At 47.0% G+C, this 15,926-nt stretch overlaps 1 protein-coding gene across 2 annotated transcripts in view; it reads right to left on the reverse strand.

Annotated features, from left to right (window-relative positions):
• The window catches only part of KLHDC10 (kelch domain containing 10), an 83,002-nt gene extending 78,915 nt beyond the window's left edge, over window positions 1-4,087 (reverse strand). Inside the window, exon 1 of one of the 2 annotated variants that reach the window (XM_089676915.1) lies at window positions 3,940-4,087. In XM_089676915.1, the coding sequence (XP_089533041.1) occupies window positions 3,940-4,057 (118 nt within the window). In that variant the 5' untranslated portion in view covers window positions 4,058-4,087. The remainder of the gene's footprint in view (window positions 1-3,939) is intronic. The other variant, XM_089676914.1, reaches the window with a different exon arrangement.
• Between the last annotated feature and the right edge of the window lie 11,839 nt (window positions 4,088-15,926).

The raw sequence follows: 15,926 nt of genomic DNA on the forward strand, positions 1-15,926 counted from the left end.
TAAATTAATTGCATTTCCATGTTGTGTGTACTGTGGGAGACCAGATATAGCGAATGCGGGGTCCGGGGAGACCAGATATAGCGAATGCGGGGTCCGGGGAGACCAGATATAGCAAATGCGGGGTCCGGGGAGACCAGATATAGCAAATGCGGGGTCCGGGGAGACCAGATATAGCAAATGCGGGGTCCGGGGAGACCAGATATAGCAAATGCGGGGTCCGGGGAGACCAGATATAGCAAATGCGGGGTCCGGGGAGACCAGATATAGCAAATGCGGGGTCCGGGGAGACCAGATATAGCAAATGCGGGGTCCGGGGAGACCAGATATAGCAAATGCGGGGTCCGGGGAGACCAGATATAGCAAATGCGGGGTCCGGGGAGACCAGATATAGCAAATGCGGGGTCCGGGGAGACCAGATATAGCAAATGCGGGGTCCGGGGAGACCAGATATAGCAAATGCGGGGTCCGGGGAGACCAGATATAGCAAATGCGGGGTCCGGGGAGACCAGATATAGCAAATGCGGGGTCCGGGGAGACCAGATATAGCAAATGCGGGGTCCGGGGAGACCAGATATAGCAAATGCGGGGTCCGGGGAGACCAGATATAGCAAATGCGGGGTCCGGGGAGACCAGATATAGCAAATGCGGGGTCCGGGGAGACCAGATATAGCAAATGCGGGGTCCGGGGAGACCAGATATAGCAAATGCGGGGTCCGGGGAGACCAGATATAGCAAATGCGGGGTCCGGGGAGACCAGATATAGCAAATGCGGGGTCCGGGGAGACCAGATATAGCAAATGCGGGGTCCGGGGAGACCAGATATAGCAAATGCGGGGTCCGGGGAGACCAGATATAGCAAATGCGGGGTCCGGGGAGACCAGATATAGCAAATGCGGGGTCCGGGGAGACCAGATATAGCAAATGCGGGGTCCGGGGAGACCAGATATAGCAAATGCGGGGTCCGGGGAGACCAGATATAGCAAATGCGGGGTCCGGGGAGACCAGATATAGCAAATGCGGGGTCCGGGGAGACCAGATATAGCAAATGCGGGGTCCGGGGAGACCAGATATAGCAAATGCGGGGTCCGGGGAGACCAGATATAGCAAATGCGGGGTCCGGGGAGACCAGATATAGCAAATGCGGGGTCCGGGGAGACCAGATATAGCAAATGCGGGGTCCGGGGAGACCAGATATAGCAAATGCGGGGTCCGGGGAGACCAGATATAGCAAATGCGGGGTCCGGGGAGACCAGATATAGCAAATGCGGGGTCCGGGGAGACCAGATATAGCAAATGCGGGGTCCGGGGAGACCAGATATAGCAAATGCGGGGTCCGGGGAGACCAGATATAGCAAATGCGGGGTCCGGGGAGACCAGATATAGCAAATGCGGGGTCCGGGGAGACCAGATATAGCAAATGCGGGGTCCGGGGAGACCAGATATAGCAAATGCGGGGTCCGGGGAGACCAGATATAGCAAATGCGGGGTCCGGGGAGACCAGATATAGCAAATGCGGGGTCCGGGGAGACCAGATATAGCAAATGCGGGGTCCGGGGAGACCAGATATAGCAAATGCGGGGTCCGGGGAGACCAGATATAGCAAATGCGGGGTCCGGGGAGACCAGATATAGCAAATGCGGGGTCCGGGGAGACCAGATATAGCAAATGCGGGGTCCGGGGAGACCAGATATAGCAAATGCGGGGTCCGGGGAGACCAGATATAGCAAATGCGGGGTCCGGGGAGACCAGATATAGCAAATGCGGGGTCCGGGGAGACCAGATATAGCAAATGCGGGGTCCGGGGAGACCAGATATAGCAAATGCGGGGTCCGGGGAGACCAGATATAGCAAATGCGGGGTCCGGGGAGACCAGATATAGCAAATGCGGGGTCCGGGGAGACCAGATATAGCAAATGCGGGGTCCGGGGAGACCAGATATAGCAAATGCGGGGTCCGGGGAGACCAGATATAGCAAATGCGGGGTCCGGGGAGACCAGATATAGCAAATGCGGGGTCCGGGGAGACCAGATATAGCAAATGCGGGGTCCGGGGAGACCAGATATAGCAAATGCGGGGTCCGGGGAGACCAGATATAGCAAATGCGGGGTCCGGGGAGACCAGATATAGCAAATGCGGGGTCCGGGGAGACCAGATATAGCAAATGCGGGGTCCGGGGAGACCAGATATAGCAAATGCGGGGTCCGGGGAGACCAGATATAGCAAATGCGGGGTCCGGGGAGACCAGATATAGCAAATGCGGGGTCCGGGGAGACCAGATATAGCAAATGCGGGGTCCGGGGAGACCAGATATAGCAAATGCGGGGTCCGGGGAGACCAGATATAGCAAATGCGGGGTCCGGGGAGACCAGATATAGCAAATGCGGGGTCCGGGGAGACCAGATATAGCAAATGCGGGGTCCGGGGAGACCAGATATAGCAAATGCGGGGTCCGGGGAGACCAGATATAGCAAATGCGGGGTCCGGGGAGACCAGATATAGCAAATGCGGGGTCCGGGGAGACCAGATATAGCAAATGCGGGGTCCGGGGAGACCAGATATAGCGAATGCGGGGTCCGGGGAGACCAGATATAGCGAATGCGGGGTCCGGGGAGACCAGATATAGCGAATGCGGGGTCCGGGGAGACCAGATATAGCGAATGCGGGGTCCGGGGAGACCAGATATAGCGAATGCGGGGTCCGGGGAGACCAGATATAGCGAATGCGGGGTCCGGGGAGACCAGATATAGCGAATGCGGGGTCCGGGGAGACCAGATATAGCGAATGCGGGGTCCGGGGAGACCAGATATAGCGAATGCGGGGTCCGGGGAGACCAGATATAGCAAATGCGGGGTCCGGGGAGACCAGATATAGCAAATGCGGGGTCCGGGGAGACCAGATATAGCGAATGCGGGGTCCGGGGAGACCAGATATAGCAAATGCGGGGTCCGGGGAGACCAGATATAGCGAATGCGGGGTCCGGGGAGACCAGATATAGCAAATGCGGGGTCCGGGGAGACCAGATATAGCGAATGCGGGGTCCGGGGAGACCAGATATAGCAAATGCGGGGTCCGGGGAGACCAGATATAGCGAATGCGGGGTCCGGGGAGACCAGATATAGCAAATGCGGGGTCCGGGGAGACCAGATATAGCGAATGCGGGGTCCGGGGAGACCAGATATAGCGAATGCGGGGTCCGGGGAGACCAGATATAGCGAATGCGGGGTCCGGGGAGACCAGATATAGCGAATGCGGGGTCCGGGGAGACCAGATATAGCGAATGCGGGGTCCGGGGAGACCAGATATAGCGAATGCGGGGTCCGGGGAGACCAGATATAGCGAATGCGGGGTCCGGGGAGACCAGATATAGCGAATGCGGGGTCCGGGGAGACCAGATATAGCGAATGCGGGGTCCGGGGAGACCAGATATAGCAAATGCGGGGTCCGGGGAGACCAGATATAGCGAATGCGGGGTCCGGGGAGACCAGATATAGCGAATGCGGGGTCCTGGGTTTAGTAACACACCAACTCCCACTACCCCCTAGACATAGACAAGCAGTTAACCCTTGCAGTGAAGGCACGGCCCCGCTTTCAGCTTTAAATTCAGGGCAAAGTTCCGCTTTACGTACGCTAACAGGAACATGAGAGTCGCCCATAGCAACCAATCAGAAGCCAGTTTTTAAACTGCAAAAACAACAGCTGCAAACTTAACGGTTGTTACTGGCAATGAGAAATCTCCTCCAACAGCGCACCCTCCAATAACGTACGAAGCGATACAGATGAGTAATATTTAGAGAAGCCGGGAAGGTCACAATGTCTGCGGAGCTCTGGGGGTACATTCCCCCCCGGAACATACTGGCCCTGAGAGCCGGCCTCCGCCGTACCCCTGGCACCACTGTGCCCTCACCACCCCCTCCCCCATTACCCCCATACAGGCCTCACCTGCAGCTCTACCACTCAGCTTCACAAAGCGGACCAGCGGCTCCCCTCCACCGGCTTCCGCCGCCATCATACGCGGTGCAACCAGCAAAGAGCTCCACCCGGAAACAAGGAGCCGCATAAAGTGGCCGCTTATCAGCTGTATACACAGGGTAAGGCTAGAGCGGGGAATCCCAGGGATGTGTTCTTGGTGTGTCACAGGAGGCTCAGGTCACAGACCTGGTCCACCTCCTAACCTGTGTCAGCCATGTCTGTGGGCGTATGGTGACATGTACTGGACTTGGTACAGCAAAGCATGCACACATGGCCAAGGGGTTCAGACAGAACAGCGTGGATGGGTCTGGGGAATTCAATGGCTCTCAGGTGGACTGCAGCTTAAAACTGGTACCCTGAGGTCCCAGGAGGTGTTATGACCTGAGAGGGGAGGACAAATCTGGCCCTGGCTTTCCCCCATGGAAACAAAACCTTTCCCATGGTTACCTCCTCCCTGTCCGAGTCTTCCCCACAGATCATCATCTCCTGATCTGACCACAATTGGCATCCAATGGGCATTAGGAGCAAGGGACAGGTGTAAGGCTGCCCATACACTATACAGTTTAGAGTTGTGCACGACTGAAACATTTCATTTCGGATTCGTTCGTAAAGTTAAGAAGCTCATTTTGTCATGTTCGCTATGTTAGAATAATTCGTTTTCACAATTTGTTTTGTATATTCGTATTCTAATTTTGGAAGATGGCTATATTCGTTCTATTTTTTCTATTATATTCTTTTATTTTCTATTATATCCTGTTTTAGTCTATTCTTTACTATTCTATTCCTTTCTATTTGTTTCTTTCTATTCCATGCTATTGTATTCTGTTCTTTTCTATTCCATTCCATTCTATTCTATGCTATAAAGCAACCTAAGTAGCAGTCTTCATCTTATTTCACTTTTATACCTTACTGCAGGGGTCTGCAAACTTTTCAAACAAAGGGCCAGTTTACTGTCCTTCAGACTTTAGGAGGGCTGGATTGTGGCCATCTGGGGTAGAAAATGTCCCGGGCCCAGCATCAGTGAGAATAAACCTGGTCTCAGGGTTAGGTGGTGGATAGGAGGAGGAGTAGTGGCCCACTGTTGGTATTAGTGGGTGGAATTGTACACCATCATTGGAAGAAATAATGCACCATTGTTGGTGTCAGTGGAAGGACCAGTGCCTGTCACTGGGAGGAATAGTGCCCCAAGGGCCAGATAATGGCAAGCAAAGGGCCGCATTTGGCCCTCGCACCACAGTTTGGAGACATCTGCCTTACTGTATTTATTGCAATATGTTTCCATTTAGAATTCAAATTCATTTTCAAATTCGGATAATTCATTTAATTATCATTTATTTCAGATTCATCACTATTGTGATTCGGAAATTCGGATACATGTGCAAATAACGAAAAATTTGTCTGAATTTCAATTTGTCACAAAACAAGCTGCAAATGTCTACTACAATTTGATCGTGCAATCTCCTTCCGATCTACCATCAACTATTGCAGTGCAAAGGTCTGCCTGGTTGGGCATTAATTGAATGAAAAACCTGTGGGTTGAATGAAAATACTGACTCAATTCCCCCATCCTCTGATGGGAGACTCCTCCCCACTGAGCTATTGTATTTTGATTGTAGAGGAAGATGAAAGAAAGAGCGCACAAACCTTGCGCATTACCTCAATAAATAGTGACTAATTTTATTAATAAGGGGGGGGGGGAATGAAGGCTAACGCGTTTCAAAGGGTGCTCCCTTCTTCATCAGAGCTGGGTTTGGCAGATAGAAACTTCAGTATGGCAGAGTTCCCATGGCAAGGAGATATTCAGCCACTGAGTGTCAGTATTACAGCAGTTCAGCCTGTTTAGACACTAAACAGGCTGAACTGCTCTAATACTGACACTCAGTGGCTGAATATCTCCTTGCCATGGGAACTCTGCCATGCTGAAGTTTCTATCTGCCAAACCCAGCTCTGATGAAGAAGGGAGCACCCTTCGAAACGCGTTAGCCTTCACCCCCCCCCCCTTTTTGATTTACCTGTAACCCTGTTTGGATTATGGTTAATTATGCCTGTTATACAATTATTTTGTGAGTATATTTCCTTATTAATAAAATTAGTCACTATTTATTGAGGTAATGCGCAAGGTTTGTGCGCTCTTTCTTTCATCTTTCTCTACAGTTTTATTAAGCTTCCCCAGCTTCATGATAGAGCTGCACAACCTCTGATCACCAGCGGATGAACACACAACAGTGGTAGGAGGAGTAGTGGATTCCAGTATTAGCTGAGGGCGGGGTAGGCTTCCCTGAAGAGATGGGTTTTCAGAGTGCGCCTAAAGGTGAGCAGAGTAGGCGATAGCCTGATAGCTTGGGGTAGGGAGTTCCAGAGGATGGGTGGAGCCCTTGAAAAATCCTGGAGATGAGCATGGGAGGAGGAGACAAAGGAGCTAGAGAGTAGGAGGTCTTGCGAGGAGCAGAGAGTACGGTTTGGGTGGTATTTAGAGACAAGGTCGTGATGTAATTAGGGGCAATGTTATGAACGGCTTTATACGTCAGTGTTAGTGTTTTGAATTTTATCCGTTGGGCAATTGGAAGCCAGTGGAGGGATTGGCAGAGAGGGGTGGCAGATATAGAGCGGTTAGTGAATGAGTCTGGCAGCAGCATTCATGATGGGCTGTAGTGGGGATAGCCTGCGGTGAGGTAGGCCAGTGAGGAGGGAGTTACAGTAGTCAAGGCATGATATAATAAGGGAGTGAATAAGTTGCTTAGTGGTTTCCGAGGTTAGGAACAGTCGTATCTTGGAGATGTTGCGGAGGTGAAGTCTACATGAGTTTGTCAGTGATTGCACCTGGGGCTGAAAGGACAGATTGGAGTCTAGGATTACACCTAGTACCCTGGCGTGAGGGGTGGGGCTGATGGTAGTGTTGTTGATCTTGATGGAGAAGTCAGGGCGGGCGGGGGGGGGGGGGGGTAACGGGCCAGGGGGAATACTACACGCTCAGTTTTGGAAAGGTTGAGTTTGAGGAAGTGAAGTGCCATCCTGTCCGATATGTCACTTAGTAGGCTGGTGATGCGATTGGAGACTGAGGGGGTGACGTGAGGGGTAGAGAGATAGATTTGTGTGTCGTCGGCATAGAGATGGTAGTTGAAGCCGTGGGAGTTTATCAATTGGCCAAGGGAGGAGGTGTAGATGGAGAATATGAGGGGTCTGAGGAGAAAGCCTTGAGGGACCCCAACAGAGAGAGGGAGTGAAGGGGAGGTGACAGCGTTACAGGTAACACTGAAGGAGCGCTGCAATAGATAGGAGAACCAGGAGACAGCAGAATCTCTGAGGCCAAGAGAGTGCAGTTTTTTGAGGAGGAGGAGGTGGTCAACCGTGTCAAAAGCTGCAGAGAGGTCAAGTAGTAGGAGTATAGTATAGTGGCCATTGGTTTTGGCAGTTAGTAGGTCATTGGTGAGTTTGAGTAGGGCAGTTTCGGTGGAGTGTAGGGGGCGGAAGCAGGATTGTAAAGGGTCGTGAAGGTTGTTGTCGGTGAGATGGGAGCTCGGGCGATTGTAGACTAAGCGTTCTAGGAGTTTAGAGGTAAATGGCAGTAGGGAGATGGGTCTTAGGTTGTTCAGGTCGGAGGGGTCCAGGGAGGGTTTCTTAAGTATAGGAGTGATGTGCATGTGCTTTAGAGGGGAGGGGAAGGTACCGGTGGAGAGGGAAAGATTGAAGATGTGTGTAAGGGAGCATAGGATGGAAGAGGAGGGGGACCGCAGTAGTTGTGAGGGGACGGTCCAGGGGGCAGGTGGTGAGGCAGGCTTCGGAGAAAATCTTAGTGACCTCTTCGGTGGTAGTGAGGTCAAGGGAGCAAAGTGTTGAGGGGGTTATTGTGTGAGGAGTGCTAAGTTGGGTGGGTGTCTGAGCAGTGGCAAAGTCCCTACGAATTGAGTCAATCCTGTTTTTGAAGCGGTTGGCAATCTCGTGGGCAGTAAGTGAGGTACTGGGTGGAGGCGGAGAAAGTAGAGAGTGAAAAGTGGAGAAGAGCCGGCGAGGACTGGAGGAGAAGGTACTAATGAGGGTAATAAAGTAGGCTTGTTTGGCAGCGTGAAGGGAGGAAGTGTATGTTAAGAAAACAGATTTATAGCGGGTAAACGCTTGTTAGGATTTGGTTTTACGCCATAGTCGTTCCAGCGCACGACTATGTCGTTTGAGGTTTCTGGTGTGGTCGGTCTGCCAGGGTTGCAGCGGTAGGGGCCTAATGCTTCGTGTTGTTGGGGGTGCAAGTGAGTCTAGAACGGCTGAGAGCGAGTTGTTGTAGACAGCAGTGGCCAGGGCAGGACAGGGGATGGATGCTGTCGTAAAGTTGGTCAGTTGCAGAGTGGAAGGGAGCAGGGTTCCAATTCCGGAGGTTTCTGCTGGTAATTGTTTGCCGTTTGAAGGGATAGGTGTTTGAGGACGAGGAGATGGAGAAGGTGATGAAAATTAATTTCCATCAGAATACACTGATCAATGCTGATGAAGCATGGAAAATCCGACAGGGCAGTTGTACAGAAGAAACGGTTGAGTTTTGATCCATGTACAGTGGGAAAAATAAGTATTGAACGTCACCATTTTTCTCAGTAAATATGTCTAAAGGTGCTATTGACATGAAATTTTCACCACATGTCAGTAATAACCCACACAATCCATACATACAAAGAAGCCAAAACAAATAAGTTCAGAAATTAAGTGCTATGTAATAAAATGGAATGACACAGGGAAAAAGCATTGGACACTCTGAAATTTATTTACTACTTCGTACAAAATCCTCTATTGGTAATTACTGCTTAAAGGCGCCTCCTGTATGGAGAAACTAGTTGCATGCGTTGCTCAGGTGCAATTTTGGCCCATTCTTCCACTCAGTCTTGAAATCTTGAAGGTTCTGTGGGCTTCTTCTGTGAACTCTGATCTTTAGCTCTTTCCATAGATTTTCTCTTGGATTCAAGTCAGATGATTGCCTGGGCCATTCTAACAGCTTTATTTTCTCTCTTTGAAACCAATTGGGAGTTTCCTTGGCTATGTGTATGGGATCAGTGTCTTGCTGAAATGTCCACCCTCATTTCTTCTTCATCATCCTGATAGATAGCAGCAGATTTTTATCAAGAATGTCTTAGTACATTTTTCCATTCATCCTTCCTTCAATGCAATGAAGTTTGCCAGTACCGTATGCGGAAAAACAGCCCCACACCATGATGTTCCTACCTCCAAACTTCACTGTTGGTATGGTGTTTTTTTGGGGGTCCTGAGTAGTGGCATTTGACCTCCAAACTTGCTGTGTATTATGGTATTGAAAGACTTCAATTTTGGTCTCATCTGACCAGATTATATTCTCCTGATATTTCACAGGCTTGTCTAAATGTTGTGCAGCAAACTTTAAACGAGCTTCAACATACTTTTTCTTCAGCAATAGAGTCTTGTGAGGTAAGCGTGCATACAGGCCATGGCGGTTGAGTGCATTACTTATTGTTTTCTTTGAAACAATTGTACCTTCTAATTCCAGGTTTTTCTGAAGCTTTCCACAAGTGGTCCTTGGTTCTTGGACAACTCTTCCAATTATTCTTTTCACTCTTCTGTCAGCAATCTTGCGAGGAGCACCTGCTCCTTACCAGTTTATGGTGACATTATGTTCTTTCCACTTCTGGATTATGGCCCCAACAGTGCTCACTGGAACATTCAGAAATTTCAAAACCCTTCTGTAACCGATTCCATCAGTATGTTTTGCAAAAATAAGGTTTAAAGGTCTTGAGAGAGCTCTTTGCTTTTACCCATCATGAGAGGTTTTTTGTGTGACACTTTGGTAATGAGACACCTTTTTATAGGCCTTGAGTTGAGACTGAACCAGATGATATTAATATGCATTGACAAGGGACAGGATTGTTTTCTAATTACTGATTATTATTATTATACAGGTTTTATATAGCGCCAACAGTTTGCTCAGTGCTTTACAATATAAAGGGAGACAATACAGCAACAATACAGTTCAATACAAGAGGGTTAGGAGGGCCCTGCTCCTGATAGATTTCAGCTGGTGTCTTGGCTTTCCATGCCTTTTTTTTCACCTCCCTTCCTTCATATGTATTATGATTGTAAGCTCCAAGGGGCAGGGCCCTCCTATCCCTCTTGTATTGAAGTGTATCATTGCTGTATTGTCTCCCATTATATTGTAAAGCGGTGAGAAAACTGTTGGCGCTATATAAATCCTGTATAATAATAATAATATGTTCAATACTTTGTCATTCCATTTTATTAAACATAACCTAATTTCTGAACTTATTTGTTTTGGTTTCTTTGTATGTATGGATTACATGGGTTGTTACCGACGTGGTGGAAATTTCATGTCAATAGCACCTTTAGAAATATATTTACTGAGAAAAATAGTGATGTGTTCAATATTTATTTTAACCGCTGCATGTCTGGATTTACCTATAATCCTTAGTGCTCCAAAAAATGATTATATCATATGTCTCAATGTAAACACAATCACTTATAAAGTGCTCTATAGTCCATAAAGTTCAGCATAAAGTGCTTCTTCAAAAAATATGCAGTTCATTAGTTATTTTTCTTCCATACATGCAAAAAAAGGTGCTTCGTGCAACAACGATATAAACTTCAATCTCGTTGTTCAAATGCTGCCTTCAGTGCTTTCCACTCCACCACTGTGCACCACCATCATTCCGGAAAACTTACCAGACAGCCATGACCTTCTCATTTCAGAGTTGGTCTAGATGTTCTTTGCAATGGGAACTCCAATCTGATAAATCACTTTCAGGAATAAACCTCTCCTCTTACAAAGTGTCACCAGGAACATCATAATATAGAGAGGGAAAAGAGACTCCAATAGTGTAAAACCGTTTTATTAAAACCACTCAAAACATCCGCAATTGCCCTTCCATTAAATGGTGCATTCCGCCCTGCACTCGGGTATGTACACCTATTATCATCACGGGCCGGCTCCACTAAGCCTAGTGTGGGCTGTTCTGCTGTACAGATGCGTCTTACCACTTTCGGGATTCCCCGCTGGGATGACATCACTTCCTGTACCTCCGCCTCAACGTACATTTCATCGTAATAACATCTTCAGGACTAGCAGCTTTAAATCGACTTCACTAAAAATATAAAGCTGAACTCCAGCTAACAGTTTTTACAATGTTACAGTTACAGGATTTGTTTTCCTTTTGGAATAAAGATTTGATCCCTTTTTTACACCCCTGTCAGTGTTAAATGTTTTGTCTCAACCCTCTAACTGCTACTTTGGGCAGCTTCATCTGTTAAAGGATAAGTTCACCTTATTGCAAAAAATATTAAATGCACAGTTTATTGCAGGTAAAAAATGTTCATTTATTATTTTGTGTTGCAGAAGCCTGTAAAGCATTGCACCAGCGATTAGAAGATCTCTGATGTCATGCCGGTCTCTTGAAGACTGGCAGTGTATTCTGTGGGCTTGTACTTTTTACAAGCAGACATTTTTACTCTGACAGGAAGAATCAATGAACTACCACAGCTCCATGGTCATTCATTGAGAACTACAAGCTGGCAGTGCAAAGGCTGTGGGTACCTGTAATTCATTGATTCACAGCGATCTGTGAATCAATGACACGACTATGTGGGTGGAGCCCCGCACAGCTGTGCTCTCTTTGAATTGTGGCAGTGAGTACGGGGAGGGATCCCCGGCTTGCTGCCACAAGGAGGGAAGAGGTCAGGGGGAGAGGGGTTTGAGGCTGAACAAGTTACATATTACACATTAAATATTGGTGTAACCATGTAACATGTTCAGAAAGGTGAACCTTGTCGCAAACGTGCGCAACACACAGTGAAGGACGCAGACTCCATTTTGTTAAGAGTATCCATTTTCTCCCCTCACTCCCTCCCCCTCCCTCTCTGAGAGGAGACATTTGGCCAGCATGTGTGTGTGTGTGTGTGTGTGTGTGTGTGTGTGCTGGTTGTGGGTCACTGGCAGGCCAAGGCATCTCTGAGCTAGGTGCCTAGCTGTCTCGGAAAGCTGTACCATCTCACACCTCGGAAGAGATAAGGCAAGCTTTCGGAGTTGAGAGAGATTCCAACCTCATAAAACATAACTCAGTGTAGGTGACAGAATCAGATAACCTGGGTTAAAACCATTTTTCCCCTATGTCTCATATCTTGGAATATGAGAGACTTACATAAAAACCGAACATATCGTCAGATGGACGATGAGCAGGCGAACAGTTTGATGGGTCACTCTCCTAGTCTCAGACACACAGGAAAACAGAAAAATAGATCTCGTGAACCGTTTAGTGTACACTTTCATAATTCATATCTAATCAATCCTCAGACTTGTCTGCATAATAATCTACCCGTGGGTCGAATGTCACTTGTGCAGATGAAAAGTTATGAGCCCAAATATGAACTACACAAGGTTTTGGGCTCTAGTTGAGGTCGACACCCAGACCTCCATGCCCTAAACAGGTTATTGGTTCTTGACTTCAGAGACACCCCCTGCTGGGGACCACAAAATAGGCTCTCAGATCTAAGTGTAAGTGGAAGACGTCTCCCATTTTTAACACTAATACCACCTGGGAAGACCCCTGCCTTTTGCTCTGAAACTTGATCTGCTTACATCCAAGGCCTAATGGCAAGTACCTTAACCCTTTAACCTCTCTCTGTTATCTCTTTGCTGTGCTGTTATGCTCTGTATATTTATATATACTGTATATCTTAGTTACATCTTTTTCTGTATATATTTTTATTGCACCCGTTTGACCTTTTAGTAATAAATCTTTTCTCCTGAAAGTGTTGAACTGTTTCTATAGCGCTTTTTTGCTATTTACGAATTCCTGCCTCTAAAGAGACGCCACTGTTTGCTTGACCCTCTGTATAACAGGCCTGTGTTATGACTGTTTTATACAGACGATTATCTCAGTCATTATAGTGTTATCAGCTATAACGCCAAGTTTCCTCTTTCTCTGTACAAAAAGGAGGTGATGGCTGTGTGAAGGGTTAATTGCGTAATTAACCTGACCCAATAACAATCGCCCAGGCTGCCGGTACATCGATTGTGGCCCATTGCTGGAAAATCATTGTGCAGGGTGCAGCTGGGTGTGGCATTGTTGCGCACGTCACATCGCGGTTTTAGATCGGCTAGTCCTTCGGTCACGAGTTTGGGTGAGAAGGTCTGGGGTCTGACGCCGCGATCGTGACAAACCTATCCTTTAACCTACCTGGAGGTATTCCTGAATGTAGCTCGGGGTAAGGTTTCAGCACCATAAGCGGTAACCCCGAGCTACACTCGGGAATACCTTGCAGTGTTGCCCTGGGATCTCTTCTTTACTTACCTTGTCCTGCATTCCCGCGATGTCCCCCCTGCAGCGTCCCCGGCAATGTCCTCCGGCCAATGCCGGCATCTGTCTTCTGGGTTCCGTTCAGGACGTACGGGGCCGGAACGGCGGGAAATTTAAAAATGTGAAAAAATGGCATTCACTAAATACACTAAAATCACATAGTAAAACATCACTGTATCAAAGCATTTCACATACATTTTGTCCCTAGTGCATTATCCTGTGCCCTGTCTGCATATTTACCGTTCTTTCTGCCTGGAAACTGAGAGATGTCCATGGCGTCCAAAAAGCGTCCCTTTAGGTCAAAAGCGGTTTTAGACCAGCTAGAAAACAGCAATAGTAAATTAGAACCACTTGCAGAATTGAGTGATAATGATTTGTGGGGAAATTCGTCATCAGACACTGAAAATGATTTTGCGACTTTGCTCAATGATGTGCAAACTTGGTGCTATATTTCAGATTTCAGCGTTTTTAGTTTGATTACATTATTGAATTAAATTTATTATTATATTATTATTTTTTATGATTATTTATTAAATTATAATTTATGATTTTGTGTTTCAAATTCTAACATACCCGGGATGTTTACTAGACTCTTGTTTGGACAGATTTCAGTGAGTTATTCCTAAAAATTACAGGCCTACAATAAAAAAAATACATATTTCCATGCAAAAAAATGTACCGCATTGAGCACAGAAATACTGACATAATCAGACTGCTAGGAAGGCTACAGAAGGTTGAAAAATAACAAACTTCCTGGCTGGATCACTTGGTGGAAAAAAAAGAAAAAAAAACAAAAAACAAAACCAATGCAGCCACCACATCTAAGGATTGTGTCTAGGAAACCTTCACACTTACCAATAAATTGTATTAAAGCTGCAGTACTCCTGAGAAATGTTACTCAAAGAACATATAGTGAAAACAGTAAGAACAATTTTAAAGCATAAAATCTGTTAAAACAAAAAAATTCCCAAATTTCCAATTGTTTCATCAAGTGATACAGAATCCAAAAAAAAAAAAAATTCAAATAATAATAAAAATTAAAGTCCATATGTGAAATTAGATTCAAATATTAATAAAGTCTATGTAGAAAATGTCAAGCTATTATCTGCTCCTGGGGTACACTCTGTGTGTCAGGGATTCCAAGTTTCGCCGCAGCGCACAAATCTGCACATGCGTAGGACCCCGACAAGACATACAAGAGGGCGGGCACTGGGACCCAGGTGCGCCTGTCACCAATGACGGCGCCAGGCAGACACTAGGACCCAGGCGTGCCCTGGGGAAAACCGGTCTGTGGAGCGCTAGAGCTACCGTAGGTAGGTACATGACACTGTGCTATATATATACACAAGTATCCTGTGCAACAACCACTGTCCCCCATGGGTACACTCTTACCTTGGCACTTGGACTGCAAAGACTGCAAACTCGGATGGTATGCTGAAAGAAAAAAAGGAAACACATAGTGCTCACTGTGTTTAAAAACAATGTTACTTTTTTTCATTTAGAATTTATTTAATTTTTATTTCACACATCAGTCAGACAATACAGAGGTCTGGTCATTAAAAAAACAATGCTACTTTATTAAATTATTAAATCACGCTCATTTATTCTGTTAGGAATTACTCATCTGCTACAATCAGACCAGAGATGCTCAGTGCTGCCCCTTCTTGAAACAGCAGGCGCTGACACACTGAATCCTCAACCCTGTCTGGTTAGAGCAAGCTCTCATTGCTGCCTCACTGAACTGTATCTTCTCTCTGTCTTACACCTTACATCACAAATCACATTTGTCAGGGGTGTATGGCAATCTAAGGATTGATTGGGTTCAAGATTTTTTTTTTTTTGGGGGGGGTTAATACCACTTTAAAGGCTTTACAGTTGTGGTTGGGGATAGTAAAACCAATTGACTGAGCCACATTTTACCTCCCCAACCACCCCCAACTGCTCCCCTTAAGCTGCAAAGGCAGTGGAGGGGGTTGTATACTGCAGAACTAATTGTATTTCTGTGGATGTATTTGTAGTGGTGTCACCGCAGTAGCAAATCTGAAGACAGAAGGTATACAGAAGGGTGGAAATACAGCTTCAGCCTAAACTGCTCCTGATTACATACCTCTGACATGTTTCGCCCCGCTCATGGAGCTTAATTGTAGCCTTCACCAAGCTTCTAGTAGTGCTGAAACCTGCTAGCAGCTTGTTTAAAATGACAATCAGCACTCCCAATAATATTCCAGTGAAATCGCACGATTCAAAGTCAGATGTCATTCTGTCTTGAGGTGTGGCTTGCAAGACATCTGCCCAGATGTCTATGCAAGGCACACCTGCAGTAGTGCATGTACTACTTTAGAAATCGTTTCAGCTATGACCAAGTGGGAATCGCACTGATATGACCATTTTAATTGTGGACAATAGGGTGAGATTTACCATGCGATTTCCAAATTGCATGGTATAGCAAATCGCATCTGGTGTGACCGCGGTGTAAAAGCTTCAACAAAGCTTGCTGAAAGCTCTGCAAATGTCTTGTCTTGTCTTGTCTTGTAAAAGCTTGCTGTTCACACGGCTCCTTTTCAAACCGAAAATGGAACACCGCATTTGAGCACCACAAACCAATTTGCTTATTTGTTGAGAAATCAGCTTGAAAAACACCCT

This window comes from Staurois parvus, unplaced genomic scaffold, assembly GCF_062004578.1.
Source record: "Staurois parvus isolate SC_StPar_1 unplaced genomic scaffold, SC_StPar_1.0 ptg000175l, whole genome shotgun sequence".
NCBI classification, from domain to species: domain Eukaryota; kingdom Metazoa; phylum Chordata; class Amphibia; order Anura; family Ranidae; genus Staurois; species Staurois parvus.